At 47.4% G+C, this 17,040-nt stretch overlaps 1 protein-coding gene across 1 annotated transcript in view; it reads left to right on the top strand.

Annotated features, from left to right (window-relative positions):
- Window positions 1-13,322, top strand: part of ISM1 (isthmin 1) — a 91,578-nt gene extending 78,256 nt beyond the window's left edge. The window contains exons 5-6 of the mRNA XM_055426545.2: window positions 2,305-2,394; window positions 8,463-13,322. Coding sequence (XP_055282520.1) covers window positions 2,305-2,394; window positions 8,463-8,980 — 608 coding nt within the window. The 3' untranslated portion in view covers window positions 8,981-13,322. The remainder of the gene's footprint in view (window positions 1-2,304; window positions 2,395-8,462) is intronic.
- Window positions 13,323-17,040: the final 3,718 nt, after the last annotated feature.

Here is a 17,040-nt window from a genome sequence, read left to right on the forward strand (position 1 = left end):
GGGATGGGTAGAAATAAAGCAATAAATAATAACGAGAAGGAAGAAGAGGAGGAAGGCAGGAAGAAATTGAAGAGAAAGAGAGGGAAAAGAAGAAGACAAGATGAAACAAAAGAAAATGAAGATAAAGACTGGGAAGATGAGGAAGAAAAAAGGTGATAATGAGGGTCATGAAGAGTAGAACTTGTAGAGTATTTCGGTATCAAGCAAACTTCCAAGGTCTTTGCATGTGTTATTCTGTCTAATCCTAACAATAATGTCATGAACTAAGTACTGATGATGGTGTTCACTTGGCAGCTGTGGAAACTGGGACACGAGGGCTAATTTGTCTAGAGTCACACAAGAAGCAGTGGTCCAGCTGGGATTTGAATCCAGGCAGTCTGATTCCAGAATCCATGTTCTTAACCATTAAATTCTTCCACCCGCCAGGGTGAAGGGTACGGCTCAGGCACACATGAATACAGACAGCATTTCATGTTAGGACTTGGCAGCTTGCCTGTTGCTTTCTCCTCCAGAGCTGGCATGCAGACACAAAACAGTGGACCTAGATAACTTGATAGCAGATACCATCTCTCCTCCCACTGTGAATGTCTTCTCTCACTGCTGAAAGCAGCATGGCCAGCAGCCCTGTTCATACATTTTCTTCTCATCTGACCTGGCTTCCATCCTTTCTGCCTTTCTGTTCCTGACTCCCCCAGCTTTTCAGGGCTCCCTTGAACATGAAGGATCTTCTTTTGAACCATCTCTTTCCTTCCCTGGTGTCTTGATTCTCAGCCTCACTGGAAAGACGTAAGGGCCAGGCAGTCTCCCTGGCCTGGTGGTGATGACACTGTAAAAATCTGTCACCTAGGCTGACCATACAAATAAGCTTGAAGGGCCTCACATAAAATCAGAGAGAGCCCCTTAAAAGAAATCAACTCACACCTAGCAGGACAGCCAAAGTTCTCCAACAAATAGTCCACATTCCACTGTTCCTTCTTTTCCTGACTGTTTCCACTTGCAGGGGATTCCCATTTGCAAAGGAAGCCTGGGTAGGGATAGTCATTAGAGTAGGGAAGGGAGCCAGGGAACGTGAGGCAAACTAGGTTCAGTTGCTCAGAGCAAGTAATGACAAACCCAGCATATTCTTTTTTTAACATTGATTTTTTTTAACTTTTTAACACTTATTTTATTCAAGCATAGTTGAATTGCATTGTTGTATGGCTAAGTGATTCAGTTATACATACATATATATATTTATGCATACATTCTTTTACATACTATTTTCCATTACAGTTTAATCATAGGGTATTGAATATAGTTCCCTGTGCTATGCAATAGGACCTGTGGTTTATCCATTCTATATATAATCGTTTGCATCTGTTAATCCCAAACTCCCAATCCATCCCCCCACCAGCTTATTCTTTTTGCAGTATCGTCAGCGGTGATAAAAGTCCCAGCATACAAGAAATGGGTCTTTTAACTGTGGACCACTGCATCTTCAGAATGAGCTAGACAAATTCAAGGAGAAAATGTCAGCCAACACTTACTGCTTCTTACACTAAGTGCTTTCTTTATGCATAATTCATTTAATTCATTCAAGGCTCTGAGGAGGGTTGTTGGTTCTCCTTACTTATGGATGTGAAAACCCAGAGGTTCTGGGGCTTACCCAAGTCACTCACTTGAACCCCAGTGAGTCAGTCCTTGAGACCAGTGTTAACTACTAGACAAGTTGTTAACATCGGACTTCCCTGGTGGCACAGTGGATAAGAATTTGCCTGCCAATGCAGAGGACGTGGGTTTGATTCCTAGGTTGGGAAGATTCCCTGGGGAAGGGAATGGCAATCCACTCCAGTGTTGTTGCCTGGGAAATCCCATGAGGAGAGGAGTTTAGCAAGCTACAATCCATGGGGCTTCAAAAGAGTCAGACACAAGTTAGTGACTAAACAACAACAAAGAACAACAGCACATCTCCAGTCTCTGGTTTACATCGCCACCCTGACACCTCCAGACAAGCACACATCCTGATGTGTGTCCAGCACCACCCAAAACCCCACTCCTGGGACCAGGGAATGAGTTCCTTAGGACATTCAGGCACATTTGGATCTGATTTCATGCCGCAAATGGTATCTGGGGTTTTAATATATTTTATGCTCTATACCTGCTTTTTACTGTTTCCTCTGTTGGCAGGTTTCTGCCCATGAGTAGTAACGAATACAAAAAAGGCTTTGTTCACGTGTATTTGTTTTTTTATTTGCCAGTGGGGCTGGGGCGGGGGGTGACTTTTTCCATATAACTAGAGAAAAAAGAGCTCCTGTCTGTGTCTAGGAATTGAAGACACCTTCAGGACAGCTGCCACCGAAGTGAGTCTGCTTGCGGGAAGTGAAGAGTTTAATGCCACCAAACTGTTTGAAGTCGGTATGAAGAGTTTTCTTTTCGTTTTTCATCCAAATATTGATTTAGTGTCTTAGAGATTCCTTTTGCCTTTGCCATGCCATCCTTGGACCCATTTAAATGTTGCGTCTTCCTCTTATGGGGTCCAGTGCTGTCGGCGTTTTTCCTGCTTACCAAATATACATCAAGCAAAAGGGAGCCTCCTGCAGTGACAGACGGAGCCCAGCAGCCTTGCTGTGTCCACCCCAGCACGCGGGTGGGACTGCCCTGCCCCTGGCGTGGGGCTCATCCATCATGGGGCCTCGGGCCTCATGGAATCTCTTCTCGCAGCCCTCACCAAGTGTCCCCAACGAAATAAAGAAATGATGATGTCAGTTTTCCAGCAGAGGGTCACGGGGAGGAAGGAAGAGAAAGGGCACTTTCTCAACATTGTGCCTTCCCCATCCCAGCCCCACCCCCAGGCCCCCACCACATGAGTTTTCTGTAAACCTTTGTAATAGCCTGCTACTCCTCTGCTAGAAAGTGCCAGAGCAAGTACAATAAATGTGGGCCAAACAAAGTTAAAACTGTCTACTCAGCAAGGGGAAATCCTGCTGAATAAAAATAGCTGCATGTGCTTCTGGATGTGATTTTATATTGCAGAAAGGTGAGATTCCTTCTGCCCCTTTCTCATTTGTACCCACTTCTGCTCTCCTCAGCCAGGCTGGAGTCAGTTTGGAAATTCTGTTGCCCAGGGCTTCCATCACAGTCCTTCACATACAACCAACTGCCACTAGCAGAAGCCTTCTGCAAACACAATGTGTTTGATCCCCAAAATTTAAAGGTTGTGGGAGTTTTGCATAAAATAGTAAAGCAGCAAGGCAGGCTTTGGGGGCAGAGAGCAACTCTGTCTTCCCCTGTTTCCTGCCCCACAGGCAGGCAGCTGCTTTGCCCTTTCACAGGGGATGGGACCAGGTACCACCCCAGGGCAGCTCAGGACACACCGGATGAGAAGGGATGGCATGTCAGGCAGGTTCCAGGCAGGAACAGACACAGTTCACACTCAAGTCAGGTGACAGAGGAGCATTTGATGAGGATCTGTTGGCAAAGGTGTGAGCAGGTGGATGGAAACCAAGAAGGGCTTGTACAGCACTCTGGGACTGGCAACAGTGGGGAGCCCGCACCACCCGCGGGACTAAAGGGACTAGTGGAAGGGTCCCAGAACCACTGGGTAGAGCGGACACACTCCTGACCCCCAGAGGATGTAGTCCCTGAGGAGCCTCAGGGGCAGCACCCTTACCTCGCTCCTTCTTCCTCCTGCCACCCGACCTGGTCCTTCCATCAGCACACCCCAGTTAGAAACTAGGCCTCAGGGAGTCCACAAATCAGATGCACACAGGGCAGCCTTCCAGGGCAAGGGAAAGGGAGATGCGGAGACAGAAGAACAAATGGAATGTGCCCAGCAGGCATGAGAAAAGCTTGACTAGCATAAGGTCAAATGTCATAACCGGCTCCTGCCTCAGTTTTCTGATCTGAAAAATGGTCTAAGGTAATGGTGTCTGGGCTTCCCTGGTGGCTCAGATAGTACAGAGTCTGCCTGCAATGCAGGAAACCTGGGCTTGATCTCTGGGTCAGTAAGATCACCTGGAGGAGGGCATGGCAACCCACTCCAGTATTCTTGCCTGGAGAATTCCATGGACAGAGGAACCTGGTGGGCTACGGTCCATAGGGTTGCAAAGAGTTGGACATGACTAAGCGGCTAACGCTCGCATACTTTAATGGTGCCTACCTCCTAGATCTATTGTAGAGTTGAATGAATTGATACTCATAAAGCACTGAAAACATTCACAGTGAATACTCCATGTAAGTCTGATTAAAAAAAATAATAATAAGTCAATGGATGCAAGTCCTGTGTGTACGTGGCTTTTGATGCCCTTATGCCCTGGAGGGAAAATGCAAAGCTGTTTTCTGGAGCCTCTGTGAATCTTGTTTCTGAAAACCCTGCCCTCTGTGGAGGACCCCCACTGGCTCTGCAGATCTGCGCTGCCCACGATGGACCTTCCATTCTCTGCAGCAGCGCACTCGGGGGCTCGCCGGGGTGGAGTCAGAGTCCGGCACCTTCCTGCCGGCAGCATTCCCCACCCTGTTCTGTGCATGGTCTGCTTGCTTTCTGGTTTAACCCTCCTGGGACTTTCTTGAGATCAGTGCTGTTTTTATCCCCAGTTTAGAGATGAGAAAACTGAAGCCCACTAAGGTAGCATGCCTGCACAAGGTCACGGAGCCACTAAGTACTTGAGCCAGGATTTGACACAGGCAGTCTGACACAAGCGCCCACACACGCCATCTGAGGCCAGGCCTTTCCCACGCTCCTGAGAGGTGCCCCAGCTTTCTCTTCCTTGTTTCCCTCAAGCTTCAAGCTGGCTCCCAATCCTGACCGCTCGATTTTCACTCTTGACACCACCAGCCTCCTAGGACCCAGGTCAGTGGTGGGGAGTCACTTCTGATGCCTCCCTCCCTCCCCTCAGGCCCCCCAAGGCCTGGCAGCCCCACCTCCCTGACTACTCCTGATCCCACCCTCCGTACCTGCCAAGCATCTCTCTGGGGCTCTTACAATTGGCATTGAAGAGCTTGCTGTTGCTCAAAAGCCATCCGTGCTTCCCTAGTGCCCTCTGAATGAGCCTAAACCACACTGAAGACCCCCAGGTCCTGACACAGTGATCTCCCTTCTGTACCTCCTCTGCTCCGGGGAAACGTGTTCCCTGCCCTCAGACTCTCTCTGCTTAACCGTGGGCCACACAGTTACTGACAACCTGGCTGGCCCTCCTCTCTGCTCTTGGACGAAATCTGGGTCCAGTCCAGCCCTCTAAGATGGGGCTGGACATTCAAAACCTGCCCTGGGGGAGCCCCCCACCTGCGAGGGACAAAGGTGTGGGAGCAGGAGGAGGCGGGGAGAGCTTTCCGATGGAGGGGCAGGCCTGACCCCTGCCAAGGGAGGGAAGGAAGGAGAGAGGACTGACCAGGAGGCAAGGGCCTCCAAGAAGCTGGAGAAAGTCTCGCCTACACCCATGGGGAAGACAGCAAAGGCTGCCTGACCCGGGAGTCCCCCATCAGGCAGCACCCTGCCTGACCACAAGCAGCCCCAAGGGAGCACAAGCTGGATGTGAACCCCAGGGCAGGTGCACTGCACCAGGCAGCAAAGCACCCCTGCAGGACTTCTTGCCGGAGCTCTGAGCGAGACACCTGTGGCCGCCCCTCCAAGCCTCTGGGCCAGCCCGGGGTTGCTCACCCCTGGAAGCACCCCCTGACTTTCCCAGATAGAAAATGACATTTTTTAACACCAGTGGGATATTCTTGCTTTTGCTCCCCACCACACACCCCTGCATTCCACCATGGAGGGTTTCCTGAGATATGGATTATCCAACCCAATGCAGCTTCTGGAGCCAGATGCTACAGGAAACCTGCCCACGCCACGTCCTTACACCCCAGCAGCGCCCCTGGGTCTTTGCCTGTGGGCCTGTTCTGGCCCCCAGAGCCCACCAGCCCATGAATGCACAGTCTTCCAGAAGTCCAGGAGCAGCCCCCAGTCAGTGATTGATAATACCCAGACCCCCAATGAATAAAAATATCTCTCTTCAAAAACAAGGATTATTTAGTGCAAAGGGCAGGGGCCTGTTAGCGATAGAGAGAACACTGCATCTTGAGGCCTGCAAGCCTCTCAAGGGTTAGGGCTAAAGAGTTTTCTTTGACAGAGGGGTAAATAAGCCTGGAAGAGCCCTGTGAGGGGAAGTGAGATGGCAGAGTATCAGAATCAGACAGGACATCAGAGAATGTTCTACTGGGACACCAGCCTATTTTCAGGAGGCACCCGGAAGGAAAAGCTGTATTCTGGCCCAGGCTGAGGGAAGGCCCAAGTTCAGGAGCTTGAAAGAAGGGGAGGATATTTACTAAAGTTTATTTGAGATACATCTTGTTCTAACTGATCAGTGGGGACAAGCAGTTTAGCGAATCATTTATCAGGCAGAGAAAGGGAATCTGGAGCATCTACGTTTAGGTTTTGCTTTGTTTTGTTTCTATTTGGCTGCTCGGGATCTTGGTTGCAGCACACAGGATCCTTAATCATGGCATGCAGGGTCTCGTTCCCTGACCAGGGCTCTAACCTGGATCCCCTGCTTTGGGAGTGCCAAGTCTTAACCTCTGGACCACCAGGGAAGTCCCTGTGTCTGGTTCTGTCATAGGAAAACACAGGGGCAGTGGTGAGACTTACCATGTCCTGTGGGGAAGAGGGCTCTTACAGTAAGTGGTTTTCCAAAATGTGCAAAGGTGGGGAGATTCCTTAACCTTGGCCGTTTCGCAGGATCTTGCGCCTTGGGTAAAGGTCCACCCGGCCTCTGGATGGGTTTCCCAGGTCCTGGGGAAAGACGCTCTGGTCTCTCCAGTGGTTGCGTGCTTGATCCACACCGCACACGGCCACCCTCCCGTCCCCCTCCACACCGCACACGGCCACCCTCCCGTCCCCCTCCACACCGCACACGGCCACCCTCCTGTCCCATCTCCCGTCCCTGCTGGTGTTTCCCAGACTTGCCTCCCAAAGAACTGTCCCCACTGCATCTTTGTCTCAGAGTTTGGGAAAACACAAACTGACACGCTCACTAACCCAGAAGCCCTAGACTCTGACGGCCGAAGGACCCAGAGTGAACACCCACAGGGACAGGATCAGGCAGGGAAGGTGACAAACTGGGGACCTCCTGCCTTGACCAAGAAGTGGTCACTTGTCCCCTATTCATAGGACTACTTGTTCCCATGGGAACAATGTAAGACCAGCATCAGTATATCTTTTGTTTTTTCAAATGGAATAGGGAATCTACATGAATAAATAGAATCAACTAATTCTTAAATATTGGCAATTAATTCATTATTTTTAAATACTGTAATGGCCAAACACGACACACCTCTGATGACAAGTCCTGTCTATAAGCCTACAGGTCAGTGGCCTTGGGCCAAATGTTAAATTCTCTAAAACCAGGGTCCACCAACCTCTTCTTTAAGGCATTTTTCATGGAGATTTGCATATAATGATTGTTACTGTTTCCTGCCTAATGTTAACAATTTCAGTTCAGTTCAGTAGCTCAGTCGTGTCCGACTCTCCGCAACCCCATGAATCACAGCACGCCAGGCCTCCCTGTCCATCACCAACTCCCGGAGTTCACTCAAACTCATGTCCACAGAGTCGGTGATGCCATCCAGCCATCTCATTCTCTGTCGTCCCCGTCTCCTCCCGCCCCCAACCTTTCCCTAGTTTAAACAAGTCAGTGAGTGGTAGAATAAAACTTAGTCTTACAAATATTACTTTGAGGTACTTTCTATCACTCGTTGCTTATTTAAAGAGAAGATTCAAAATGGATCTCTGAATTATTGCTCATTTAGTTATGAGTGATAGACAATGGGCTTATGGTTATTCAGGAAACCATAGAAAATACACCTTTTTCTGTAGATGCCTACTAAAACTTGTTGTTGAGTCACTAAACCATGTCCGACTCTTCTGACCCCATGGTCTACAGCAGGCCAGGCTCCTCTGTCCTCCACCGTCTCCCGGAATTTGCTCAAATTCGTTTCCATTCAGTCAGTGATTCTGTCCAACCACCTCATCCTCTGTCGCCCCCTTCTCCTCCTGCATCTTTCCTGGCATCAGGGGCTTTTCCAATGAGCTGGCTCTTCGCATCAGGTGACCAAAGTGTCGGAGCTTCAGTATCAGTTCTTCCAATGAATATTCAGGGTTGATTTCCTTTAGCATTGACTGGTTTGGGAATAATAATATTATATATTTCCAAAAGAAAATTTTAATGAGGATAATATAATGATGATTGAGTCTAGGTGGTGGCATCTAGGCAGTCATTGTATATTTTCTCTCCTCTGTATCTGAACGTTTTTTCATAATACAAACTAAGGAACTGGTGGTGCAGAGAACCTTGTGGACAAAGAAATTCCCAAGTTCAAGGACAGTGAGTGTCTTCACCATACCAGGGGCTGCCACTGGGCAGTGGAGAGGTTGACTTTAAAGTCATCCTGCTGCCTGTTTTGCACGTGATGAGAAGTTTCTCTGTGGCCTTTTTCAGACACGGACAGCTGTGAGCGCTGGATGAGTTGCAAGAGCGAGTTCCTAAAGAAGTACATGCACAAGGTGACCAACGACCTGCCCAGCTGCCCCTGCTCCTACCCCACCGAGGTGGCCTACAGCACAGCTGACATCTTCGACCGCATCAAGCGCAAGGACTTCCGCTGGAAGGACGCCAGCGGGCCCAAGGAGAAGCTGGAGATCTACAAACCCACAGCCCGGTATTGCATCCGCTCCATGCTGTCCCTGGAGAGCACCACGCTGGCTGCCCAGCACTGCTGCTATGGCGACAACATGCAGCTCATCACCAGGGGCAAGGGGGCGGGGACGCCCAACCTCATCAGCACGGAGTTCTCCGCGGAGCTCCACTACAAAGTGGACATCCTGCCGTGGATCATCTGCAAGGGCGACTGGAGCAGGTACAACGAGGCTCGGCCTCCCAACAACGGCCAGAAGTGCGCGGAGAGCCCCTCCGACGAAGATTACATCAAGCAGTTTCAGGAGGCCAGGGAGTACTAAAGAGACGCCGCCTCTGGTGTTCCCGGCGCTGGTCGCAGCCCGGCGGAGGGCCGCTCTCAGCTGCGTGCGTGTAAATGTGTATATACCACGCGGGCGTTCGTCCCACGTTACGCGAGGGCTGGGCGCCAGGCACTCGCAACTGCCGTCTGCGGCCACCGTTGCCGTCTTCGATGTCAGCAGCCCCCTGGGAGCTCTTCCGAGGGAGGGACGTTCTCAGGAGGACGTGGAGAAAGACGCCGGAAGAAGAGCCTGAAGTCAGATCGGTGGAATTCAGCTCACCTCGGATTCAGTGGCTCCGAGAGAAGCAGAGGGGTGAAGAGACTGAAACTGTAAACGTGATAAGCAGCTTCATGTATAACTTATTCAATATGAATGTGATTTTTGCTTAACCTTTTCTCTGGAGTTGTCATCCCGAAGTTATTTAATCACTTCCGTGAGAGTTCAGAAAGGGGCTTAGGGAGGTGGAAGAGAAAGGGAATTTTCCAGGAATGACTTCTTTAAAAACGAGAAATGCAATAGTAGGATATCAACATAAGAAAACCTGAAACCAAAGGTGAGTTAGCCAGTGAGAAGGCTCACCTGCCAAAATGCCCTTCCCTCAGACTGGTAGAGGGTAGAGGGGGAGCAGATGGATATTTTAAGAGCAAATCTGAGACCTGGTTTTAAATAAGCTTTAAAATAAAGGATGATATTAGTACAATGCTGTAATTCTACTAAAAGACCCCAGAATGGTAGAATTTCTACTCATGCCTTAATAGGTTCAGAAGGCTACAGGAAGGTCAGACTTAAAAACAAAGAGTAGCACTTTTCCAAAGAAAACTGCAAAGTAAATGGGGAAAGAACATGAACTTCATCTATTTTATTTTCATACCATCTTAACAATTTTTTTCTCTACCAATATATTTCCAGTAAATAAATATAAAAATTAGGAAGGGAACTCATCCAGAAAATCCTAATTTTTTATGTTTTACGAAAGGAAAAAAATACATTATTTTTGTAAAGTATTTATTGAGTCACTGAGTCTTGTGCATCAAGCAATTATAATATTGGCCTGGTTCTGTAGGGTGGAACTTAGGACAAATAAAGAGTTGGTTCTTATGCAGTCTTTACTTGCAAAACTCCAGGAAAAGAGATTATATAATAAAATCATAATAAAATGTGTTACCAGCAGTAAGTGTGTTACCTGCAAATATTTATGATAAAAATTCCATAAATAGCCGTGGTAAAGCAGGGTTTCAAGGCAGGGGAGAGAAAGGTTCAAAACAGGTGGGAATAAAAGTCTCATTGATTGATGTAATGGTGAATGGTGTGAGTCAGCATCTTTGGCACCAAGAACATCAACCCAGTCCCCAGGAGAGTGAAGCTCATTGACACACATGCAAATTTTTGCCCAACCGGAGCTAGGAAAGCACTGAGAAAGCCAAGCCAAATCAAAGGCTTAAGACAAGCCCAGGTGAATGGACCACTTCCACAAAAAATTTTGCAATTACAGTAATAAATAGAATTCTTCATCCTGTAAGTGATTCTTCTTCCAGATGAGGAAACCAAAACTCAGAAATAATGGGTCAAATTGGGCCCATCTTTCATTTCCTAGTCCAGTGCTGTCGACTCTATCAAATTTTTCATGTCCTTATGTTCTTAATCCTACCCTTAGGTTCTCTTAGTAAGATCTTGTTTTATGGAAAAGTTCTTATCAGTCATTTATACTTTAGAATAAGTCTCAGGATATTTATATTCGAGATCTATTCCTAATTATGGGAAGAGAATCTTTATTCCGATTTGAAAGAATTTTAGGCAACTGAACTGCTGGGGAGAAAATCAGTAGGTTCATATATCAGAGAAGATTCGGTTCCTAATAATAGGAAAACCATTTTTGCCAAGAGAGTTGGTTGCAATGGAATGCATCGCCTTCAAGATGGCAAGTATCTCAGGACAGGTATTCAAGCAGTGTGTGAAGATGAATCGCATGAGAAGCTCGTTTTAGTGATGAGGAGAGACAAAAACATGCAGCAATCACCCCCTCTGATAAGTGTTCTGTAAAGGAGAAGTAGGAAGTCCTCTGGGAAAATAGAGGCAGGAATTGGGGCGGGATCTGCTGGATCCAAGGGAGGAGTGTTGGAAGAGGGAGGGCATTCAGAATAAGGAAACACCGTGGGCAGAGGCAAGGAAGCAGGCAAGAGCGTGGTGATTTCTGAAAACTGGGATGTTTAAAGTGACGAGCCAGAGGGATAAGAATGGCAGGTTATGGAGCCATGTCTAAGGTGTTCTTGTTAAGGATTTAGCATGGGCTTCCTACGTGGGCTGGTGGCTCAGCTGGTAAAGAATCTGCCCACAATGTGGGAGACCTGGGTTCAATCCCTGGGTTGGGAAGATCCTCTGGAGAAGGGAAAGGCTACCCACTCCAGTATTCTGGCCTGGAGAATTCCGTGGACTGTATAGTCCATGGGGTCATAAGGATCCGGATATGACTGAGCAACTTTCACTTTCCCAGGTGGCCCAGACGATAAAGAATCTGCCTGCAATGCAAGAGACCCGGTTCAATCCCTGAGTCTGGAAGATCCCCTGGAGAAGGTCACGGCAACCCACTCCAGTATCCTTGCCTGGAGCATCCCCTGGACAGAGGAACCTGGCAGGCTATAGTCCATGGGGTCGCAAAAAGTCAGACACGAATGCACAACTAACGCTTTCACTTTTATTTCTCTTAGCATGGAAAATGAAAGGTGTTTCCTACTACAGTGTGAATAGCTGATATGAGCGACATTTCCGATGGGCTACTTGCCTCTTAATATCAGACCTTACTGACATAATGAACTGAGAGTTAGAAGACGAGGTGAATTGGGAGCTGGGGAGGGTTCCTGGGCCCTTCATCTACTGAGAACACCGCTAGCTTCCCACCTATCATCCAGACGGCGCCATCCCGTCTGGAAAGTTGCTGAACTATAATCTGCCTCTATCCAGATGTCCCTCATTCACTAAGGGCCCCAAGCCAGCCCCAGGGTAACCTTGGGTAATCCCTTCATGGAAAGCAGATCATGTGCTCAAGGGCCAACCTTGCCCACTGCAGAGCAGTCTGTCTGCTCCCTCGCCTGTCGCACCAGTGACTACAAACACCTCTCACTGAAGGCCTTGCTTCTCGGCTGATCCTTGGAAAGAGAGCCCTTTCTCCAGCAACCCACTGGGGCTCTGGGGGGCTGTGTCTGAGCAAGCCAACAGCGGTGGACAGAGGAGCCAAGGCCCTCTGGTGGCTGTGTGTGGGAAGGATGAAGACGAGGCCCCCGAAGAGCTGGGCAGCTTCCTGACCCCATTCAAGCATCCACCATGATTAGTCTCCAAGTCTTTCCAACTCTGTGGCTCAGTGGCTAAGGAGTAGATTTCCCCACCCTGAGACCAGGGACCACAGATCCAGCAATAGGTGCCATACCAGCCACCCTTCCTGAGGACACACTTTGTTCCTCTGTGCTGATCACTCTACCGTGGAGTTAAGCAGGTTACATCCGTTTTACAGACAAGGCAGAAAAAGTCCAGTAAGGTCCTCTAACCTGCCCAAGCTCATGAGGCTGTGTACATGGCAACGCTGGTTGAAGCCCGTTCTGTCCAATCGCTAAGTCCTTGTTCTGAACTGTATCCCCTACTCAACTCTCTTTCTAATTCTTACCACCACACAGGATTAGGGGCTTTGCTCCAGCTCACTCTGCCTTTGATCAAGTTGTTTAAATCTGCCAATGTCCCTCCACCAACCTTCACAATGTCTCACGTTGGTGACAGAGGACCTGGCTTCAGCTCTGCCAGTCCTTCTGTATTCCACAAGAAGATCTGAATCCTACATCTCAGCCCTTTCTCAGGCTGGGTGAGTAGCAGAGCCTGACTTTCCAAAAGACAGCCTGCCCCACAGATCAGAACAGAGACCAGTCTGTTTCCCCTGCTGCACCTGAGCCCGTGTCAACCACAGCTGTTGGCTAGATCTTAAGGGCGGGTGCTGGGTCTCATGAGTTCCTCTGCTCCCAGCCCTGAGCTCGGTACCTGGCGGATGTCACCAGGCAAGGGGTGGGGGCAGAAGAGTGTGAGGACTGAGTCAGACTGCCCGGACCCCAGTCCTGGCTCCTCAGTTGACGGCTGGGTAGCTTTGGGTAATTCAGTCCGTCTCTGCATATTCCAGTTTCCTCAAACAGTTGTTTGGAGAATGAAATAAGAGATACGAAGTTCCTAGCATGGGGCCTGTCATGGACCCTGTGCATTGGTGTTGAGTCATTGGAGAATTAATTATTGCGTGAATACTAGTTGTGAGGCATTGTTCTAGATGCCAGGGATGCAGCAGCATACAAATCCAAGTTTTCCTAATGGGGGGGGGGGGGGAAGACGGCTGATAAATAAATAAGTGCCTGATCTGAGATAATGGTAAGTGATATCCAGAAAAATAAATTTTTTGATCATGTGTATGTTGCATTATTTAAATTAATGCTAGTTTCTGTAATAGATAAGCCTCAAAATCACAATGGCTTAATACAAAAACCTCCAAAAAAGTATGTTTCTGGTCAAGTGGCTCCCTTCTAAGGACCCCGGCTCTTTCCTTCTTCAAGGCGTAACTCGGTTGCCCTAATGCATGCTAAGTCACTTCAGTTCAGTTCAGTTCAGTCGCTCAGTCGTGTCTGACTGTTTGTGACCCCATGAATCGCAGCACACCAGGCCTTCCTGTCCATCACCAACTCCCAGAGTTCACTCATTCCCAGAGTTCACTCGTGTCCATCAAGTCGGTGATGCCATCCAGCCATCTCATTCTCTGTCGTCCCCTTCTCCTCCTGCCCCCAATCCCTCCTAGCATCAGGGTCTTTTCAAATGAGTCAGCTCTTCACATGAAGTGGCCAAAGTATTGGAGTTTCAGCTTCAACATCAGTCCTTCCAATGAACACCCAGGACTGATCTCCTTTAGAATGGACTGGTTGGATCTCCTTGCAGTCCAAGGGACTCTCAAGAGTCTTCTCCAGCACCACAGTTCAAAAGCATCAATTCTTCGGCAATCAGCTTTCTTCACAGTCCAACTCTCACATCCATACATGACCACAGGAAAAAACATAGCCTTGACTAGATGGACCTTTGTTGGCAAAGTAACGTCTCTGCTTTTTAATATGCTATCAGGTTGATCATAACTTTCCTTCCAAGGAGTAAGCGTCTTTTAATTTCATGGCTGCAGTCAGCATCCACAGTGATTTTGGAGCCCAAAAAAATAAAGTCTGACACTGTTTCCACTGTTTCCCCATCTATTTCCCATGAAGTGACGGGACCAGATGCCATGATCTTAGTTTTCTGAATATTGAGCTTTAAGCCAGCTTTTTCACTCTCCTCTTTCACTTTCATCAAGAGGCTTTTGAGTTCCTCTTCACTTTCTGCCATAAAGGTGGTGTCATCTGCATATCTGAGGTTATTGATATTTCTCCCAGCAATCTTGATTCCAGCTTGTGCTTCTTCCAGCCCAGCGTTCCTCATGATGTACTCTGCATAAAAGTTAAATAAGCAGGATGACAATATACAGCCTTGACGTATTCCTTTTCCTATTTGAAACCAGTCCATTGTTCCATGTCCAATTCTAACTGTTGCTTCCCAACCTGCATATAGGTTTCTCAAGAGGCAGGTCAGGTGGTCTCGTATTCCCATCTCTTTCAGAATTTTCCATAGTTTCTTGTGATCCACACAGTCAAAAACTTTGGCATAGTCAATAAAGCAGAAATAGATGTATTTCTAGAACTCTCTTGCTTTTTCCATGATCCAGCAGATGTTGGCAATTTGATCCCTGGTTCCTCTGCCTTTTCTAAAACCATCTTGAACATCTGGAAGTTCACCATTCACATATTGCTGAAGCCTGGCTTGGAGAATTTTGAGCATGACTTTACTAGCGTGTGAGATGAGTGCAATTGTGCGGTAGTTTGAGCATTGTTTGGCATTGCCTTTCTTTGGGATTGGAATGAAAACTGACCTTCTCCAGTCCTGTGGCCACTGCTGAGTTTTCCAAATTTGCTGGCATATTGAGTGTAGCACTTTCACAGCATCATATTTCAGGATTTGAAATAGCTCGGTGCAACTCTTTGCAACCCTATGGACTGTAGCCTAGCAGGCTCCTCTGCCCATGGGATTCTCCAGGCAAGAATACTGGAGTGGTTACCATGCCCTCCTCCAGGGGATCTTCCTGACCCAGGGATCAAATCCGTGTCTCTTACATCTCCAGCAAAGGCAGGCGGGTTCTGCACCACCTGGGAAGCCCAATAGAAGCTCTACTAGACTTCAGTACCATACTGTGTAGTTTTTACAAGATGAAAATAAACCCCTCGTCTTTATGATTAGGGGCTTCCCAGGTGGCACTAGTGGTAAAGAACCCACCTGCCAATGCTGGAGACATAAGAAACACTGGTTTGATCCCTGGGACAGGGAAGATCCCCTGGAGGAGGGCATGGCAACTCACACCAGTATTCCTGCCTGGAGAATTCCATGGACAGAGGAACCTGGCAGGCTGCAGTCCATGGGGTCACAAAGAGTCAGACACAACTGAAGCAACTTAGTATATCATTAGGTTCAACAGGCAGGAAATGATTCTGCCAAATCTCTCTAAACATTTCTGAACACATTTTCTTAATTTTTAACTTCATTTCTTGCTGGCTAAAGATGAGCCCTGCTTCACCTGAGTGACAGTGATCAACACCCCTTGAGTGTTGACTTAACTCTGGTCCGATGGACAAAGAGTCACGAAAAAGCTTCCCAGGAAGCAGAGCGGGTGGGGAGTGAGGAGCTGGGGCTCTTTCTTTGTCTTCCATTTACAATTTCCGATGGAAAAATGTGTGGGTTGCCACCATTATGCCTGCACGGTTTCAGACAAATTAAAGGCTTGCCTCAGTAATTACTGGGTGGGTATATGCAGAAACATACATCCATGTCTACAGATCCTGAATACAGTAGTGTAGATTAAGGCAGAAAACTTATAGCCAGTTGCTTTTCTGAGGTTAAACATTGGTTTACAGTATAGGATTAGAAGTGGGGTGTTTTCCAGAATCAGAAGGTAAGACTTTTCAGGAACAAATTTATGGAAACAGCAACCTTTTTGTTGCTCCAGAAGAACAAAGCTTAGATACTCTTTTTTTTTTTTTTTCATATCTCCGTGTAGAGATTTGAAAAGCCAACATATAAAGACCAGTGCCTTGGTGGTAATGGCAAAAACAACATCATCCTTAGCCATTTTAGCAGCAGGGGGATCTGCGGGGGACTGGACTGAGACAGAGCTGCAATAGCAAAGCTGGGTAAGAATTTTCTGGCTTTGCTACTTTTCTATCTGTTCCGGGAGTCATAAATGTGCCCTTATAGACATTCATGATTGCTCTTAAAATGAAAAAAAAAAAAACAAAAACTTTTAAACGACACAGAAAAACCTTTCATTCTTGAGGCATGCAATTCATGGATGATTTTCAAAATGCCATGTTTGAGTTGGGAAAGTAACATTTCTTGAACTAATCAGCCAATAGCTTCAAGAATATGACTCAAAGGATATAAAAATTTCAAACCTGACTTTCAAAGAAGAAAAAGAATTCTTTTTTCTCTGCAAGTTCCGAAGTTTATTTTTTCACAAAGGTCATGGCTCAAAGTTAGGTTTATTTGCCATGGAAAGGAATGGTCTCAATGAAGTAAACTTTTAATTCCTTAGTGAAAGGGAACGGTAGCAGATCTTGAAAGGCACCATTTTAAAATTTTACACAAGTAGACAGGGAGGCTCAATTTGGTTAGTTCTACCCCTTACCTCTTTAACCCCAACTTGGTTGGGTTTTAGGTTTGTTGCGAGGTGAGGGGGGTGGGGGGAGGGGGGTGGGTTCTTTTAAATGTTTGGAGAGATGAACAAATGGAGAAGGAGAAAAGCCAAAAAGATAAAAAGGAAAATTTAAAAGAAAGAAGAAAAATTCAGGATCTCCAGGATGAAATTCTCTTTGGAACCTCTATTAATGTAAATAAGGTAAGATCCTCACAAAGGGGACACTGGAGAGACCCACACCACTGATGCACCTGCCCTCAAGGAGACTTCCCATCCC

The sequence above is a fragment of the Moschus berezovskii genome, chromosome 15, assembly GCF_049115385.1.
Source record: "Moschus berezovskii isolate FMDL1 chromosome 15, NW_MosBer_1.0, whole genome shotgun sequence".
Classification (NCBI taxonomy): Eukaryota; Metazoa; Chordata; class Mammalia; order Artiodactyla; family Moschidae; genus Moschus; species Moschus berezovskii.